General features: G+C 37.1%; 1 protein-coding gene across 2 annotated transcripts in view; it reads left to right on the top strand.

Annotated features, from left to right (window-relative positions):
- The window catches only part of PPP2R2D (protein phosphatase 2 regulatory subunit Bdelta), a 51473-nt gene that overhangs the window by 13537 nt on the left and 17321 nt on the right, over positions 1 to 20615 (top strand). For both annotated transcript variants that reach the window (XM_058187862.1, XM_058187861.1), the window contains exons 3-7: positions 10952 to 11049; positions 12225 to 12390; positions 15114 to 15226; positions 18225 to 18402; positions 20146 to 20310. In XM_058187862.1, coding sequence (XP_058043845.1) covers positions 10952 to 11049; positions 12225 to 12390; positions 15114 to 15226; positions 18225 to 18402; positions 20146 to 20310 — 720 coding nt within the window. The remainder of the gene's footprint in view (positions 1 to 10951; positions 11050 to 12224; positions 12391 to 15113; positions 15227 to 18224; positions 18403 to 20145; positions 20311 to 20615) is intronic.

The raw sequence follows: 20615 nt of genomic DNA, 5'->3' as shown, positions 1-20615 counted from the left end.
GATGCATCCAGATTTTCACCCTCTTTTTTGGGGGAAAAAGGTATGTCTTATACTCCGAAAAATACGGTACACAAAAATATACTTTAAAAAAATAATGTTGCATTTTTGGTATCATAGTTCTTAATATATCAGTAGCATAAATTATATCGCTCTTAAATATCAACGTACAGTGAAACAGATATAAATCCTTTAAAAGTCTGCCCTGTATGAGGTAATTCTGCCAATCAAAATTTTTGTCAAATCATATTTACTAATTGCATTTATATTCTACCTGAGACTTTTATATTTACATTTTTATACATTTATATTATAATATAAATGTATATATTATATACATTTATATTCTACCTGAGACTTAAAAAGCCAGAGGCCCATATAATTTTAGTCTCCTCATCATAACTCTTGTTGAGAGAAGATTGTTAACCCTTTGAACTATATGTAACCCTGCTACAATTTACAACATGACCAGAGTTTCATTTAAGTGCTATTAATAGATATTGAAATTCTGATTAAATGGACAATACTCAAAAGATATGAGTCATTTACACATTGATTCAACACTTATCGCCTTTGTTGGAAAAATTGTAAGGCCTCTAGAGTAATCAGTTCTCTTGTAGAGAAGCTGGGTCTCATGTTTCAAGCAATGAGATAGTCTGGTGTTAGCCCTCCATTATTATTATTATTTTAAACATACACATTATAAGTAATCCTCGACCTACGACCACAATTGAGCCCAAAATTGATGTTGCTTAGAGAGGAAGTTGTTAAGTGAGTTTTGTTCCATTTGATGACTTTTCTTGCCACATTTGTTAAGTGAATCACTGCAGTTGAATTAATAACACAGTTCTTAAGTGAATCTGGCCTCTGCATTCACTTTGCGGGGGTGTGGCTGGGGTGGCATGGCCAGCTTGAACTCAGTCATGTCGGGGCACCTGTGGTGACCCAAGTGCTAAGGCAGGATTTCCCTCAAATCCTCCCTCCCTCTTATTATAATCTTCCTTCTTTCCTTTTCTTCTTCCTTTCCCTCTTTCTTTGTTTTTCATTTCTTGCTCTCTTCTTATCTTTTTCTTTCTTTCCTCTTTCCATTTCTCCTTTCCTGTCCCTTCTTGCATGTTCAAATGTAAAAGGGAAAACATTTCTCCTTCTGTTTTTAGTTTGTTTTGATAGCCCTCTGCCAGCAAAAACTGAGCCTGGGAAGGTGGGGAGCTGAGAGCGGCCCTCCCGAGCTCCGTTTGCGGTGGCAGAGACACTGTGGGCAGGACCGTTGCTGTTTCCAGGGGGGTCTGTGGGCCAGATCTAAGCACCCCGTGGGTCGGATGTGGCCCGCAGGCCTTGAGTTTGACACCCCTGCCATAGCATTTTTTATTGCTAAAAAAAGAAAAAGAAAATAGAGGTAATTGAGATATATGAACATATTTACTGATTAGCTTGGATACTTACAGAAGTATGTCCGCAAAAGTTAAAACTAAAGGAAAGCTCTCCCTCTCTCTCTTTCTAAACAAATAAATTATAATTTGGTTGGCTTATTTACATATTATATGAATAAAGTCATTTTCTGTTAAGGTCATAAGCCACAATATAAAAACACGATTGATTGTTAAATTACTGATTGGAAGTATGACTTAGCAAATGGGAAGTGGGTTTTTTGTTTCTGATGCATTGTGGTTAGTGTTTCTGAGCTATCCAAACCTATCTCATTTTGGCTGGGAAATTCTGGGAGGATTTAAAGTCCACAAATCTTAAATTGACAAGATTGGGAAACACTGGTCTAAATATTCCCAGAAAAGTATGCCTCTTGATTTCTTGCCATAATTCGGTGGTTGTTTTTTTAAGGCATAGGACATACTGATTCTATTTTGGTTTGCTGTTTGTTTGTTATCCAGAGTCATATGGTGTGGGTAATTTATAAATACTGTTAACTAAACATCTGGATAAGATAAGTAAAAAAAGAGAAATAGAATAAGCTGTCAAATGGTAAGAGCTAGTCGTTAACTGAAACTAGTGAAGCAGGAAAGATGAAAGATCTTGTTCAAACAAGACAGCATAATCTGAATCAAATCTGAGAGCCTGTTAGCAAAACGCAGAACCAGTGGAGATACGGTATGTTTTTCATATGTTTACCATTTGCTGGGTGACCTCAGGTAAAAGTTCTGTAATAATGATACCTGCTCAGTGGCATCATTTAACCCTTAATTAAAAGGCTACTTTATTTGGGCTGCCAAAATTGGATGGTCACAAGTTTGGCTACCAAGATGTTGCGTTAGTTGTATTGATTGCTATTTAAAAGAAAGTCATATATCTAAAGATAGAAACCCTGAGGGGAGGGGAAGGTTTTCTTTTTTCTTTGCAATCCTTTATCTTTATATATTGAATATAAACCTTCTATCTAGTGCAGGGGTGTCCAAACTACGGCCCGCGGGCCAACTGCGGCCCGCGGGTCAGTTTTTATTGGCCCGCAGCAAATTCTCGGTGGACAGTGGGGTGCGGCCCCGTCCTGGCCCCAAGGAAGCCGCCGCCGCCCGTTGCAGATGCGGAGGGTTCAAGCGCCGAGCGGAGTCCGCGGCGTGTGGCTGCGGGCAGGAGCCTGCCTCTTGGCCTGGGCGGCCGTTTGCAGCGTCGGGCGGCGCTTGCCCACACCATGCGCCTGCAGCGGCACCACGGTAGACTGTCACGGGCTGGGGCTCCGCGCTATTCCTAAGAACATCCCGAGGAGCGCAGAGAGGCTGTAAGTGTCGCCCGGACCGAGGCGCGCCGCTGCACCGGGAATGCTTGCGGCTCGGGGTCCCGAAGGGCCACTTGGGAGGCGTGTGATTGCCGCGTTCGCTGGCGCCCGCGAATCTCCGCAAATGCTGGTCGTGGCGCTTCCTCCGCCCCTGACAAAGGAGCCCAGGCGCACTCAAAGCCTTAGGATGCCTAGCTCCATGACGCGCTCGCACGGTCCCGGAGGTGGCCGAGACAAAGGTCCCTCTGGGGAAGTCGGAATGCGGGTGGAAGTTGGGCCGAACTCGGCAGCGCCCACCCGAGCGCCTCAGGGCTTGGGAACAATCCTCGGTTGCCTTTGTTAGGCAGCCGTGGCGCGCTCCCGTGCGGCTATGCCCCCATCTCAAACCTCCGGGTCTGCACGGCGGGAGCCTCCACCCTCCCTTCTGCATCCGCGGGCAGCGGGTCGGGTCGAATCGGATGAGGAGCAGCGGCTCCGCTGGGCGCAGACTCGGATCGCGTTCCCTCCGGCGAATAGCGCAGAGATCCCCGCTAGGCAACTTTCTTGTCCCTCCAGCTTCGTTGTTAGGGATATTTGGTGTGTGTTTGTGTGTAGGAGGCGTGTGTGTGTGTGTGTGTGTTTGGTTGTGCGTTCGCAAGGCGGGTGTGAATCTTCTGGGGGCCGGCTGGGGCTGCTTATTTCCCAGAGCTTTCCACGAAAACTGTTGGCTGGTACTACCTCAGATGCGTGGAGCTCCAATGGGGATAAAGGGAGCTTTCACCCAAGGCATCCAAAGGGCACCAGGCTGGGGAAAACGGAGCTGCAGAGATACCTGCTTTGGAAGGAGGGTGGTAGCGAGGAGATTTTGTGGAAATGGGAGAGGAGGAGGAGGAGGAGGAGGAGGAGGAGGAGGAGGAATGGAGACCGGCGTTTACATCGCTGGAACTGACTGTCGTCATCATATCGCTCTCTGCCCTTTTGTAAATGTCCTTTCTGAGTTGGTTGCAAACCTCTTTGCCAGGCAAACGTATTGCTAGAATGTATCTGGGGTTATATGAAGACTGCAGCAAATACACAGGAGCTCAAAACTAAACGGCTGCTGTGGGACGGGCGCTTCTTCTCCCTAAGGAGCCTGCAAGGCTAAGGACACTACCCTCCACACAGCCCCAGTTAGCTCCTTTCCCCCTCCTTTCAGCAGTTAAACTAGGGCTGTAGGAAAGCAAGAGGAAACTACTTGGGGAGATAACTAATCCTGTGGCTCAATGAAATCCATTTCCGCTTCTTACTAGTTGCCTGAAGCATTAGCGAATAAAGGAGCAATCAGTGGGCATCTTTGATCTCTGTTGCTTGTGAAATTGTTCAGAATAAGTTAGTGATGATAGAACTATTAAGGCTCATTCATAGTAGCCTCCTTTGCTCTGCTGATTAGAATGACCCCTATGTTTCTGCAGCTTGAAAGTGACTGCTACTTTGGAGGGGGTGCAAAGGGAAGCAAAGGTGGAAGGCATACTAAATAATTTATTAGAAAGTGCAACGCTGGATTGTGCAGTTTAGGCAGGGGAGGCGGACAAGTGGGCAAGGTGGAGTCATTGCTACTGAGCAGAATATTGCCTCTCATACTTGAACTTCTTGTGGTTTCTCTTTGAGAACTAGTTGAAACTCTGTGGATGGTTAATGATTAAAGTCTGGTAGAAAGAACCAATACTCTGTTTCAGCACTGCCCCGCCCCCAAACCTCCGCGTTGTCCATTTTCACTTCCTGCCAGTTCTGCATCCATCCCTGGGTCTCAAAGCTTCAGTCCACCACTCTTCCAAAGTCTCCTGCTCCCCCTCCCAGGATTGCGTGTCCTAAAGGTTTTAAAATGCTCCCTTCATCTGACCAATTAAAGTCCAAGGGTTTGTTTAGCTAACTACAGGTACTAATTCTGTTAGTTTAACAATCAAAATATGTAAGAGAGAGGAAAACAATCTATTATAGCTGTTTACTATGCTGCACTCTTTATTTTAGACTTCCAAAGAATCTTTAGCACAGTGCAGTTCATGGAGTGATACACAGCTATCTGTACAGATACGTTTTACTTTATTGTTTTAAGCAAAAGCAACTGTAAGAAGGAGTCAGGTTGCTAGACTGCTAATTCTGTTAGGGCTGTTTCACATTTTATGTATGGAAATGGGGTGGCTGATGTAAATTATGAATTTGGTGATCATGCATATAGCCAGAAGCAAGTCCTGGGATGATAGTGACACTTTCCTGGCTGCAGTAATTGATGTTGGTTGTATCTGCAAATGCTTGCTTGAAAGTTATAACTTCTGTATAAATTCATACAGTACTTGAGAAGAATACAGATGTTCATATATAGCAGAAATTGTGCTATGAAAATTGGCTTTGCTCTGATTCTTAATGCCTTGCTAAGAATAAAATAATGCCTCAGTTCAGACTTTATGCTTAATGAAAATCAAGATTTAAAATGATGTCCAAACTATGGAATCCTTGATGTTCTCTGAGCTTGGTTGTATGCTTGGAGACATTTCATTACTGAAGTAGATAACATCAGCCCCGCGCGGGATACATGCTGGTTGCCAAAAGCTTGACTTTTGATGTAACTGGGGATGCTGCGAAGGTCATAAATGCAAAGACTGGTGGTAAGTCACTTTTTTCAGTGCTGTTGTATTGGTCGCTAAATGAGTGGTTGCAAGCCGAGGATTACTGGTAGCCGCTGTCAGTATTTAGGTCTCTATGTATTTAGGTTTCTATGCCCATAGCCACATCCACTCAGTCACATGAGGAGTTAGCCACGCCCACCAGTCACATGACCACCAAGCCACACCCCAAAATAAGCCACGCCCACAGAACTGGTACAAAAATTCCCCCCCCCCTTGCTTGCTTATTTTTCTGTATTTGGCCCTCACTCAAAAAACTTTGGACACCCCTGATCTAGTGTATCTAAAAAGTAGCTGTCTAGATCCTTGCTATAGATATAACATGATGATTTATGCTTGGCAGAAATTTTGGCAAACTATTACTATATCTGCAGTTAATATTGCTGTCTTTCTGAAACAATGAAGCATTTATTTCACAGATCCAGGATTTCTGTGTAGAATTTCAGTATTTTTGATATTAAGTCTTTCTTGGATTGAATTATCATAGGAAAATGCTTTTCTTTTTGTTGTTGTGCTTTTCCTTGTGATAATAAACATAGCATTTTCTGTGAAGTAGAAGATTTTGCTTTTTGATTGTGCTAGTTTTGACCTTACTTTATCTGAGAGGTAATAAAGCATAGATTAAGGAGTTGCTATGTTAAGGTTTAGAGCCGGAAATTGACTATGGAGAAGGAAAAAATTCAAGGCCAATCAGGAAACAAAATCATAACTATAAAATCCTTGAACATTATCTAATCTCTGTGTATAATCCCTTCTTCTACCTCTCACCCTATTTCTTTATTATATTCTGTTAGATAAGTAGGGTCACTATTATATTGACAGTTCTAATATTATTAGCCTTTTGGCTAAAAAAATCAAAGAATAATGGGTTAATAATAATCAACAAACTTTAAATGCTAGGGCAGCAGCAGAATGATTAGAAAATGAAAATAGTTTTTTTTCTTTTTCCTTAAAAAATTTCATACATGAAGATTTTAGAGGATTTAAACAAAGCACCAGTCAAACAAGGAAGAAATTTATGCTTTTAATTTTTTTCCCTTATAGCGGTAAAATAATGTTATATTATAATTTCTTTTAGTTCCCTTAATCTGATTATATGTGCTCTCTACCTAAATTATAAAAATAATTTAAGCATTTTTGTGATGCTGCCATCTGTGTGTATAAGTGGGTTTCTCCCCCAACCCTCCCCCCTTCATTTTGTTCACTCTATAACACTCAAAGCATTGAGTTCATCAGAGTATTTTCTGCTACAGTTCTTTCTCAATGAACATTACAGATTTTTTTTTCTAAGCACTCAGTGTTGTAACAACATTACAATTCTAGTGAAACTGTTAATCCTTAAATCCATTCTTCTATAGCATTAAGTAGATTTATTTTAACCCCCTCATGACATAGATTTTGCAAAATAGAAAGCACATACTGAAAATATAGTTAACATTTCAACTTTATAAAATCTACAAGTGAATGGCTTTTCAGGTAAAAAGTTCTTGAATACTTTTAATTTTTTAATGAAAAACTATATTATTATATACTATTACTCTCAAATAAGAATAAGTGATCAACTCAAGGTGATTCTAGGCAACTTACAGGAAGGTCAACAAAACCTAACAAAAAGAATGGAAACTACAATTAATAAATAGACAAATAGGAATAAAATAGGAATCCAGACAGAAATACAACCATCATCCAGTAAGGCCACGACATACAACAATACATTTCCAACATTTTTGAGGGGAAAAGCCAGATCCTCACAGTGTCTGTGGAGATTCTCAATCAACCAGGTCATGGTTGTCCCAAAGGTGCTTGTTCAAGAGGCAACTGGAAGTTCTTGTTTTTCTTTGAAGACATTTCACTTCTCATCCAAGAAGCTTCTTTAGCTCTGATCCTCACATCCTTTCTAATAGCTGGCAGAATTGGGATCAATCATACGTTGAAACAAAGATTGTTCCATAAGATAGGTTCCGCTATTTGGAAGGCAAGCCACATGCATCCAAAGATGGCATTGTTTGAGTGAAGGAACCCAGAGAACACCTTTCCTGTCAGAGCATGTGAGGGAACCAGATATCTTGAAGAGAAGGTGGTCCCTATTTATCACCTTTAAAGTAGGGCTTTAAAGGTGATAAATAGCATCTCGATTTATACCCAGAAACTGGTAGCCAACAGGGTGGATAAAAATTAATGATTATTTTTAAACATCAGATCTTTTTATTTAAATCATTTTTTTATTTTTATGAAATTTATTTTAATAAAATACTTTTGGAGTAAAAATCTATCTAAAGATAGTTTTCTATTTAAGATACATTAATAATTTAGTTTATTCAGCATGAGATAGAGCTTAGAGCTCATGTGTATATTCTGCAATATTGGGACTGTCGAGTCAACAGCAGGTCAGAGGAGGAGCTGCTGCAGGACAGATGACAGTTGCTCTTTAAAAATTATTTAAATCGACTTGATTTAAATCAAGCCTTTTTACTTGTGTTTTAAATCATTTAAATCAAGTTGATTTAAACCAAATCCACTCTGCTAGCCAATACAGCATGTTGAGTGGTATTATGTGAGCATAGCAAAAAGTACTATAATTACCTGCATTGCGGTATTCTGGACCAACTATAGCTGGTGTTCAAGGCAGCCTCATGTAGAATTACTGCAGTGATCCAATGAACAGATTTATTTATTTAGTGTATGGCATCTGCAGAAGTCATGCAATCACTGGTATACAAATTATACATATAAAGGTATGTGAACAATACAATCTAGGAGATAAAATGTTAAATTAAGATAAAACCATAATAAAACCACCATAATAAGGGGCCACAGAATTGTAATGGGATAAATGTTATAATTTTATATCTAAGGAAGTTAAGTTATTCCCTGGTATGATTTGATTGCTTATTTGTACCCTATGACTATCATTAAGTGTTGTATCTTACGATTCTTAATGAATGTATCTTATCTTTTTATGTATACTTAGAGCATGTGCACCAAAGACAAATTCCTTGTGTGTCCAATCCCACTTGGCCAATAAAGAATTGTATTGTATTTTATTAACCATCTAGCTGGTTCTGGTGTGGCTGCAGTTAGATCAGCCCAGGTGCCTTAGCATTTCCTGAGGAGACTTCTTGAACTATATCTGTTATGGTTTGTTCTGCAGCACCAGTGTCACATTGCGGGCTCTCCGTTATTCTCCACTTAAAGAGCTTTGCCTTAGTTCTGGCACGGCCTGTGTAATTCATTCAGGTGAGTCCATATTTTTCAGGGCAACTAAAAATGAAGAAAGAGGTTTTGTTGAAACTACTTTCTGAAAGCCACAAGTGAATGGCTTTTCAGGTAAAAAGTTCTTGAATACTTTTAATTTTTTAATGAAAAACTATATTATTATATACTATTACTCTCAAATAAGAATAAGTGATCAACTCAAGGTGATTCTAGGCAACTTACAGGAAGGTCAACAAAACCTAACAAAAAGAATGGAAACTACAATTAATAAATAGACAAATAGGAATAAAATAGGAATCCAGACAGAAATACAACCATCATCCAGTAAGGCCACGACATACAACAATACATTTCCAACATTTTTGAGGGGAAAAGCCAGATCCTCACAGTGTCTGTGGAGATTCTCAATCAACCAGGTCATGGTTGTCCCAAAGGTGCTTGTTCAAGAGGCAACTGGAAGTTCTTGTTTTTCTTTGAAGACATTTCACTTCTCATCCAAGAAGCTTCTTTAGCTCTGATCCTCACATCCTTTCTAATAGCTGGCAGAATTGGGATCAATCATACGTTGAAACAAAGATTGTTCCATAAGATAGGTTCCGCTATTTGGAAGGCAAGCCACATGCATCCAAAGATGGCATTGTTTGAGTGAAGGAACCCAGAGAACACCTTTCCTGTCAGAGCATGTGAGGGAACCAGATATCTTGAAGAGAAGGTGGTCCCTATTTATCACCTTTAAAGTAGGGCTTTAAAGGTGATAAATAGCATCTCGATTTATACCCAGAAACTGGTAGCCAACAGGGTGGATAAAAATTAATGATTATTTTTAAACATCAGATCTTTTTATTTAAATCATTTTTTTATTTTTATGAAATTTATTTTAATAAAATACTTTTGGAGTAAAAATCTATCTAAAGATAGTTTTCTATTTAAGATACATTAATAATTTAGTTTATTCAGCATGAGATAGAGCTTAGAGCTCATGTGTAGCATGAGGCTATATATTCTGCAATATTGGGACTGTCGAGTCAACAGCAGGTCAGAGGAGGAGCTGCTGCAGGACAGATGACAGTTGCTCTTTAAAAATTATTTAAATCGACTTGATTTAAATCAAGCCTTTTTACTTGTGTTTTAAATCATTTAAATCAAGTTGATTTAAACCAAATCCACTCTGCTAGCCAATACAGCATGTTGAGTGGTATTATGTGAGCATAGCAAAAAGTACTATAATTACCTGCATTGCGGTATTCTGGACCAACTATAGCTGGTGTTCAAGGCAGCCTCATGTAGAATTACTGCAGTGATCCAATGAACAGATTTATTTATTTAGTGTATGGCATCTGCAGAAGTCATGCAATCACTGATATACAAATTATAGAGGTAAAATTATATATATAAAGGTATGTGAACAATACAATCTAGGAGATAAAATGTTAAATTAAGATAAAACCATAATAAAACCACCATAATAAGGGGCCACAGAATTGTAATGGGATAAATGTTATAATTTTATATCTAAGGAAGTTAAGTTATTCCCTGGTATGATTTGATTGCTTATTTGTACCCTAAGACTATCATTAAGTGTTGTATCTTACGATTCTTAATGAATGTATCTTATCTTTTTATGTATACTTAGAGCATGTGCACCAAAGACAAATTCCTTGTGTGTCCAATCCCACTTGGCCAATAAAGAATTGTATTGTATTTTATTAACCATCTAGCTGGTTCTGGTGTGGCTGCAGTTAGATCAGCCCAGGTGCCTTAGCATTTCCCGAGGAGACTTCTTGAACTATATCTGTTATGGTTTGTTCTGCAGCACCAGTGTCACATTGCGGGCTCTCCGTTATTCTCCACTTAAAGAGCTTTGCCTTAGTTCTGGCACGGCCTGTGTAATTCATTCAGGTGAGTCCATATTTTTCAGGGCAACTAAAAATGAAGAAAGAGGTTTTGTTGAAACTACTTTCTGAAAGCCACAAACTGAAAGTGGCTTTGTTGGATCTGTGTGATCTGTTCGGTTGTGATTATTAAAAGTTACCCATCTTAACAGAGCAGCTAAAAGTCGATACACACGGCAACCAAACTGGATATTGCATCCCTCACTGTCAATAGGCAGCTATTAGGCTACAGCAGTAAAACTCATTGGCAAAAGATATTTAAGCCCAATTGGAAGTGACTAAAGATGAATGTAGAGAACCATGGAAACTCCAGTCACCAAGAAGTCTGTCCATGACAAGGGTCTGGTAATAACAAGAAGATCAGAGTTTGAAAAAAGTTTAAAAAATCATTGATTTTCTTTCATAACATTGTAGAATGGTTATAATATATTAGCTTGTCCTAGATTATAAATTATAAGGTGATCTGTATTTTATTTTTACAGCTGACATTATCTCAACGGTTGAATTTAATTACTCTGGAGATCTTCTGGCAACAGGAGACAAAGGTGGCAGAGTGGTTATATTTCAAAGGGAACCAGAGGTCAGTGAAAAAGTGGTGTTTCAAACTATTTTACTGTATAATGCAATGTTATAATTTTATATCTAAGGAAGTTAAGTTATTCCCTGGTATGATTTGATTGCTTATTTGTACCCTAAGACTATCATTAAGTGTTGTATCTTACGATTCTTAATGAATGTATCTTATCTTTTTATGTATACTTAGAGCATGTGCACCAAAGACAAATTCCTTGTGTGTCCAATCCCACTTGGCCAATAAAGAATTGTATTGTATTTTATTTTTATGAAATTTATTTTAATAAAATACTTTTGAGTAAAATCTATCTAAAGATAGTTTTCTATTTAAGATACATTAATAATTTAGTTTATTCAGCATGAGATAGAGCTTAGAGCTCATGTGTATATTCTGCAATATTGGGACTGTCGAGTCAACAGCAGGTCAGAGGAGGAGCTGCTGCAGGACAGATGACAGTTGCTCTTTAAAATTATTTAAATCATTTAAATCAAGCCTTTACTTGTGTTTTAAATCATTTAAATCAAGCCTTTACTTGTGTTTTAAATCATTTTTTATTTTTATGAAATTTATTTTAATAAAATACTTTTGAGTAAAATCTATCTAAAGATAGTTTTCTATTTAAGATACATTAATAATTTAGTTTATTCAGCATGAGATAGAGCTTAGAGCTCATGTGTATATTCTGCAATATTGGGACTGTCGAGTCAACAGCAGGTCAGAGGAGGAGCTGCTGCAGGACAGATGACAGTTGCTCTTTAAAATTATTTAAATCGACTTGATTTAAATCAAGCCTTTACTTGTGTTTTAAATCATTTAAATCAAGCCTTTACTTGTGTTTTAAATCATTTAAATCAAGCCTTTACTTGTGTTTTAAATCATTTTTTATTTTTATGAAATTTATTTTAACCCCTCATGACATAGATTTTGCAAAATAGAAAGCACATACTGAAAATATAGTTAACATTTCAACTTTATAAAATCTACAAGTGAATGGCTTTTCAGGTAAAAAGTTCTTGAATACTTTTAATTTTTAATGAAAACTATATTATTATATACTATTACTCTCAAATAAGAATAAGTGATCAACTCAAGGTGATTCTAGGCAACTTACAGGAAGGTCAACAAAACCTAACAAAAGAATGGAAACTATTTTTTCTGTTCACACATTTGTTTCCTTGCAGAATAAAAGCCGTCCTCATTCAAGGGGAGAATATAATGTTTACAGTACCTTTCAGAGTCATGAACCTGAGTTTGACTACTTGAAAAGTCTAGAAATTGAGGAAAAAATTAATAAAATTAGGTGGTTACCACAACAGAATGCTGCTCACTTCTTATTATCTACAAATGGTAAATATATTTTATTTACATAATGGTGTTGTACATACTTTAATTGCATGTGATAACTTCCATATTAGTACTTCCTCATTTTTGAATTTCTAACGTAATTGTAATTAACATGTCTTTGTATCTGCTCACAAGCATTCAATAGAGCATGTTTCCCAATAAATGGTTGTAAGCCTAAATAGAATGTGAGGTTACTATTTGATGGACTTATCAATTTAATTCTAGATTTTTCTATTGTCCTTAAACATTCAGAATAATATGTTGAAAATAATCATATTCCTTGTGGGCTGTTCTTGATTGTACACTTTTATTTTTCTTCCTTAATGGTTCATGAAGTATCTTGCTCCGAGTCAAATTTCCACACATGCTTAAATTATTCTGATTGCTACATTGTTTTGGTTTTGTGCACTTCCCAAGCCATGGAATTTGAAAGAAAACAACTACAAAACTTTTTTAAGCTAATCTATTTTATTCTTTTTCTCAGAAGCCTATTGTCCCTTGTAACAATTTCATTTCCATACCAAATAGCACCCCCTCAGCAAAAGCAGAAGTGGATATCTAAATTTGAAATCAGTCTTCAAATCAGATATTTGCTAGTAGAAAAGCACAACAAAATGTCTATTTTACAGAAAAGAAATTAATGACAAATTATATACCCTGTAATAAAAATTCTGTTTAAGTTCTCTTTATTTACAAATCCATACCTAAGGAGGAAATCCATTAGTAAGTTTCACAGAAAAAAAATCATGTTGTATAAAATCATTAAGGAAAACTAGAAACATACTTCATGTTTAAAACAGCTTCTGCCCATTAAAAAAGTGCCACAGCATTAATTAAGGGCCTCTGGTGGCTCAACAGACTAATGCAGTCTGTTATTAACACAGCTGCCTGCAATTACTGCAAGTTCAAGTCCCACCAGGCCCAAGGTTGACTCAGCCTTCCATCCTTTATAAGGTAGGTAAAATGAGGACCTAGATTGTTGGGGGCAATAAAAGTTGACTTTGTATATAATATACAAATGGATGAGACTATTGCTTAACACAATGTAAGCCGCCCTGAGTCTTCGGAGAAGGGTGGGATATAAATTCAAATTTTAAAAAAATGAATGGAATACGTACTCCTACAAATAACACGAACCAAAGAATTCTTTGTAGCTTCTAGTATATTTTGAACGTCATTTGAGTACTGCAGGAGAAATAATGAGTTTAACCAAACCTGTTTGGTAATCTGATATCCCTCCATCCATAAAGTTTAGGTGCAAAGAAAAAGTCTTTGTGAGGACATGGGTTACCACGGCCTCACCTCTGGCTCCCTAATGTTGTATGGTAGTTTGGTAATTTGTGCCACCTGTAGCCTTACCTACGGTGGGGATCACAGAGTCGGTGTGGTTGGGTCACTCAATCCCTTGACCATGACTTGCCTCCTCTGTTCACCCCGTGTGAGCACCTTTGACTGATGCTGATATTGCTTCTCATACTGCTGTTACTGGAGCAGCCCAGTATGAGGTGGGGATGTCATGGACTCCACTTATAACTTGCTCTAATGCTCCTATGGCTTCTCTGATGCTTCTGGGTTCCAATCCTCTTTTGCAGGCTCATTCCATTTCATGTTCACAACTACTGCTGTTTTGTGCTTCTCTGCTGCATCAAAATTCTTCACCTTATACTATTGCAGAATTTTTATCATTTAATTGGCGTGGTACTGAAGATGATGGCTATTCTAGCTGCATATCACCTACAACTTACTTTGGAACCACTGACATCTTTCTGGTGTTTATGGTTACCAGTTCATCAATTTAATTTCCATTCATAGTGTGGCCAGGAGCCCACCTAGCTTTGCTTAAAGCTTCTAACTAACAGCTGTCACTTGCTCGGTTACCCTAGCACTGACCTGTATGGTTTAATTGCACATTGTTCCTTTTACTCTGCTAGAGACATCCCTCCCTCTTGTCCTCTTTAGCCACAAAATGGAGCCAAAAACAATTGAAAATGGTATATACCATTCATGTCTACGTAAAACTCTTGTCTATAACATTCAATAGAATGAAATAATACATCAATGGCCAGCAAATGGCTAGAAAAAAAGAGATTACCTGAAGCTGTTTTCCCTTGTTGTTCTCTGGCAGCTGTCCTTTAAGTTACATTGTTTGTGCAGAGATTAATGCCTATTGATAGCCCTCTTTTCCAGGAATTGTCTGTCCCCTGCTGCATTTGAAATTGTATGCATGTTGCTAATTCCTACCTAATTTATCATACTAAACCGTTTAGTTATTTTATTTAGCCAATATCGTATGCTATAATCCTGAACAAAAGCAGAGTTACAGATTTCACTTATCGAATAAATAACCTGTGTACCTATAAACATGTGCTTGCAAATATATGGTTAATCACTGTTGAAATACAGTTATGCACAGATTATAAGCAAAGCTTCAATGTCCTCTATTTTTATACAATCTAAAATAAATGTTGGACTGGAATCCAAACACTCAAATTTGCAATAGAAAGCCCTGCCCAACCCCCTCACCACCCAAGTTCTCAAAGAGTGCAAAGCATATGTGGCATCCTGCAGAAAAGGAAACATCTCGGCCCTAAATTTGGGAAAGATGCAAGAGGCACTTGCTCCAGATTGCAAAATACTGTGTTATTTGTAAGAAGAGTTGAATAATAGGTAATATGTTCAGATATTTTTAGTAATGTATTATTAGCTTGAAATCTTTCTCCTTTCAGATAAAACTATTAAATTATGGAAAATCAGTGAAAGGGATAAAAGAGCTGAAGGTTATAACTTGAAAGATGAAGATGGACGACTTCGGGATCCATTTAGAATCACAGCGCTACGGGTATTTCTTTTATCATTAGTAATAAAATCTGAGTAATGTCTGAACCTGTTACGTTGCGTTTAAGGCATAAAATATTCATTTCTGAGTTAGAGTGCTAAAATATATTTTATTTATTATCCTGGGTAGCACCTCAATTACCGAAGTTTTTGGGTTTTTTTAATGTATTGTAAAGGGTCACAGAATCAGTGCCCACAAACAAATGTAAGAAAAGCTGCTTTTTGGAGAATCATTATCAAGAAAATCAGCCATAGGCATTTTAAACTCTCTGAGCTACATTTGGCCCTTAAATCCTATCATATGGCCCCTTCCGACCACAAGTAGAAATTGGCAACAGTTCTGTTCTCTTGGGTGGAAAACAAATGAAAGCATAAATCCTAAATTAGATTTAATAATTCAAAAAGAAAATTCCACCATCCCCTCCCAGTCTAGGAGAAGAAAAAAAACCTAGCTTCTCATTATTGCTTTATCTGTCCCCCGATATCTGTATTACATACATATGTCCTTTGGTCACTAACAGGTTGCCACTGCTTAATATAAACAATCCTAATCTGAATGATCTGATTTTGTTTTTCTATATTCCTTTAATGTAGGACTTCTGAAATTCACTATTCTGCTGTATAAAAAAAGTTAAAAAAAATTGAAATAACTGATCTTCTATATTGAATAACATCTGTTGCTTGATGCAGAAGATTTTAATGCTATATGAAAGTTAGGTTTCATTTTAGTTTGAGTAATGTATGTCAGTTAATGTAATTATTTTGGAAGATTTTTACTGTATTAGCTAATTCATCAACCATAAAGAAGTAAGCTATCACTGTATGCAGGATAGTTCCTCCCTCCCTCCCTCCCTTAACATTTTATGAAGCCCATGTCCCCTTTAAGGCAATTCTAGGCGCCTTTCATCGGTAGGATATATTTTCTCTCCTCAATATGCAATATTCTCATATTGTCTCTATCTGAAAAGAAGTCATCTCTGCCACCCCCATCCCACCCCAATAAAGTGATAGGAATATCTTGGATTCCCTGACAAGGTAAAGCAGGGGTATCAAACTTGCGGCTTGTCATATTTTCACATGACATATCACGACTTTTTTCCCCCTTCGCTAAATTGGGTGGGTATGGCCATCACATGACACATCCTGCCCGCAGGCTGCGAGTTTAACACCCCAGAGGTAAAGGAAGGAAGGAAAAGACCTTCTCCTTCAATTTGTAATGAGGTAGTGAGGTAGATCATCTTAAATTCAGGATTGTCTTCTATTTATTATATCCAACAATGTTTTTGAGATAATGACGCTTGTAATATTACACCAAGTTGGATGCTAGATGTTCAGCATGTGAAAAGCCCAGATAATGCAGTTTTACAAAGTATATTAATGTAATTATACAGTGTTATCTTTATAATTTTTAGAAATCATAACAAACAGATACACTTTTTTAACAGTGTTAGCATGCTTGCTTCTTTCTATATGCTATTGTATTGATACTTCAGACAGTTCTTGTTACTAATTGTAATCAGATGTGATTACGAGGCATTTTATTCTGAAACTTCTGTGGAATGATAGAATTTGCTACTAGAACACAGTGCTATGTTAGGTAACCAGTATTTGCAAAAAAAAAAAAAATAACAATTATAATATGAATAAGGTAACAGTAGTTTGTAATCATAATCCAGGTTAAAATTGTATACTCACTTCCCTAGAAGTAATTCCATTGAATATATTTCCATGGGGACATAAATTGTGCAGTTTGAGCAAGCCACCTTGTAATTAAAAAAATTGAAATAACTGATCTTCTATATTGAATAACATCTGTTGCTTGATGCAGAAGATTTTAATGCTATATGAAAGTTAGGTTTCATTTTAGTTTGAGTAATGTATGTCAGTTAATGTAATTATTTTGGAAGATTTTTACTGTATTAGCTAATTCATCAACCATAAAGAAGTAAGCTATCACTGTATGCAGGATAGTTCCTCCCTCCCTCCCTCCCATAACATTTTATGAAGCCCATGTCCCCTTTAAGGCAATTCTAGGCGCCTTTCATCGGTAGGATATATTTTCTCTCCTCAATATGCAATATTCTCATATTGTCTCTATCTGAAAAGAAGTCATCTCTGCCACCCCCATCCCACCCCAATAAAGTGATAGGAATATCTTGGATTCCTGACAAGGTAAAGCAGGGTATCAAACTTATGACTTGTCATATTTTCACATGACATATCACGACTTTTTTCCCCCTTCGCTAAATTGGGTGGGTGTGGCCATCACATGACACATCCTGCCCGCAGGCTGCGAGTTTAACACCCCAGAGGTAAAGGAAGGAAGGAAAAGACCTTCTCCTTCAATTTGTAATGAGGTAGTGAGGTAGATCATCTTAAATTCAGGATTGTCTTCTATTTATTATATCCAACAATGTTTTTGAGATAATGACGCTTGTAATATTACACCAAGTTGGATGCTAGATGTTCAGCATGTGAAAAGCCCAGATAATGCAGTTTTACAAAGTATATTAATGTAATTATACAGTGTTATCTTTATAATTTTTAGAAATCATAACAAACAGATACACTTTTTTAACAGTGTTAGCATGCTTGCTTCTTTCTATATGCTATTGTATTGATACTTCAGACAGTTCTTGTTACTAATTGTAATCAGATGTGATTACGAGGCATTTTATTCTGAAACTTCTGTGGAATGATAGAATTTGCTACTAGAACACAGTGCTATGTTAGGTAACCAGTATTTGCAAACAAAAAAAAAATAACAATTATAATATGAATAAGGTAACAGTAGTTTGTAATCATAATCCAGGTTAAAATTGTATACTCACTTCCCTAGAAGTAATTCCATTGAATATATTTCCATGGGGACATAAATTGTGCAGTTTGAGCAAGCCACCTTGTAATTAAAAAAATTTAAATGGTTTTTGAAAAGCATTTAGCTTTAAATGCTATCAGATTAATTTGAAGTTTCAAATTAATATCTTTTTCTCAATTTTTAGGTGCCAATATTGAAACCCATGGATCTCATGGTAGAAGCAAGTCCCCGAAGGATATTTGCAAATGCACACACATATCACATAAACTCTATTTCAGTAAATAGTGATCATGAAACATACCTTTCTGCAGATGACCTAAGAATCAACCTGTGGCATTTAGAAATCACAGATAGAAGTTTTAGTATCCTTTTTGCGTAAGGAAAAATGTATAAATATAATAGAGTGAAATAGTTACTGTTTAATACTTGATTAAGTCTCAGCAGGTGGCAGCACCTGATTGATCTTGTCTGATCACAGAATCTAAGCAAAACTGGTTAGTATTTAAATTAAGTTAGACCACCAAAGAATTGGGATCTGTAGACTAGAGCAGAAAATCGAAGTACATCCTAAAAGGCAGTGGCATACCTTTTTCATGACCCTGCCAAGAAAAGTGACAATTCTTATTGACTTCACTGGGTATATTGCTTTTTTTTACAGCTGGTGCACACTGGATCATAGAAAAAGCCAAAGAATACCAATGAGAAGTCAGTATCTCCCTCATTGATTACAGAAAGCCTTCAGTTGTGTCACTCATGTCAAGCTGTGTGATGTGCTTAGAAAATGGAAATCTCGGGAAATCTTATGTCCTCATGAAAAATCTATGAACAGAGCATGTTGAAACAATTTGAGGTTTGGCAAAGGACTGAAGCAAGGCTGTATACTTTCCCTTATCTTTTCAGCCTATAGGCTGACTATCCATTAAAGAAAATTGAATTAAAAGAAGATTAACAGAACAAAGCAGTTTTAAAATGGAGGAAGAAACATCAGTAGCCTGCATTGTGCTTATACCTTATTCTGATAGCCAAAAATGCAAAGGATCTACAAGTTCTAGTAATAAATGTTCAGGAAAATAATGAAAAAGATGGAACTAAAATTAAATATAAAGAAGACCAAACTTGATAGTGAGTACAAAAACCAACCTTAGAGTTGACTTTTAGGATCCTTTGTAAAGGAAAAAGTGAAGGATTGGGCCACTGACTAGAACTTGGTAGACCAACCATGAAGGCCTTGGAAAAGTTATTTAGATGATGTGATGTTTTATACTTACAAAGTTCAGAATTGTGCAGGTTTTCCTATGACACTATGGAAACTAAAGTTAGACTTTGAAGAAAAAGGTTATTGACAGTTATGATATTTGGCTTTGGAGAAGACTCGTATGGATACCACAGGGAGCCAAGAAAACAAATAGATCATCAAACTAATAAATCTAGAGTTCTCACTTGAGCATGACCAGAATTGAATCATCATTTGACCATATTATGCAAAGATTCTTCTCAGAATCTTCTGAGAAGATTCTAATGTTGGAAGGAAAGAGAAGAGGATGGCAACAGAAAGATGGATGGATAGTACAGTAACAACAAATGAAAAACGGGAAGACCTGAAGGACCAGATTAGAGACACATCATTGTGAAATTAACCTCCCTTTGTGATTGCTAATGGAGTGAACACTGACTGGACAGCACATAATCATAACTCTTTAAATGTGTTACTGAAAAGTCAATGGCTTGACTACATTCAAAGATAATTTGAATTCTTCTGACCCCTTGAATATAAAGTGCCTGTTGGCTTGTTCATAAATTACAAGCTTCATATAAAATATTCACTTCATTTAACATAATTGCACAGTGAAAGTGAAATTACAGAACAGCATAGTTTTGTTACCATGTTCTTGAATCCTACATATCTGAAATGCTAAACAGCTAAAATTATGTCAATAAATGATAAATAAGCTCATAAAGCTATTCGGAAATTTAAGTGACTTTTAGAAACTATATACAGAATGTTGCAATAGAATTTTATTTAAAGATTTCATAATGTTTCTCCTGTGTAAAGTTGGATTTTTGGGATAACCAAATCAATATTAACCTTTACAAGCAACTTTCAGATATTGTAGACATAAAGCCTGCTAATATGGAGGAATTAACAGAGGTGATAACTGCAGCAGAGTTTCATCCTCATCATTGTAATGTGTTTGTCTACAGCAGTAGCAAAGGAACTATTCGGCTCTGTGATATGCGTTCTTCAGCCCTTTGTGATAGGCATTCAAAATGTAAGTAGTTAGGCTTTATAAAGCATATTCGGAAATGAAATGGTTCATGTGAATGTGAATAAGTACTATATTGTGAATAAGTACTATATAATTGCCAGTAAAGAACTTTTCAATATGGTGAAAGAATTGCATTTTAAAGAATAGAAAATCAACCTATTATTTTTGCTCAGGGGTGTCAAACTGGCGGCCCGCAGGCCAGATGCAGGCCACGCCCATCCCAGCTCAGCAAATGGGAAAAACGTGAAATGTCATGTGACAGTAATGTGACATGGCTAGTTTGACACCTGTGCTTTAGATAGTTCTTA

This window comes from Ahaetulla prasina, chromosome 6, assembly GCF_028640845.1.
Source record: "Ahaetulla prasina isolate Xishuangbanna chromosome 6, ASM2864084v1, whole genome shotgun sequence".
NCBI classification, from domain to species: domain Eukaryota; kingdom Metazoa; phylum Chordata; class Lepidosauria; order Squamata; family Colubridae; genus Ahaetulla; species Ahaetulla prasina.
Note: the sequence above shows the minus strand (reverse complement) of the source record. Positions and strands in the feature narration are given on the sequence as shown.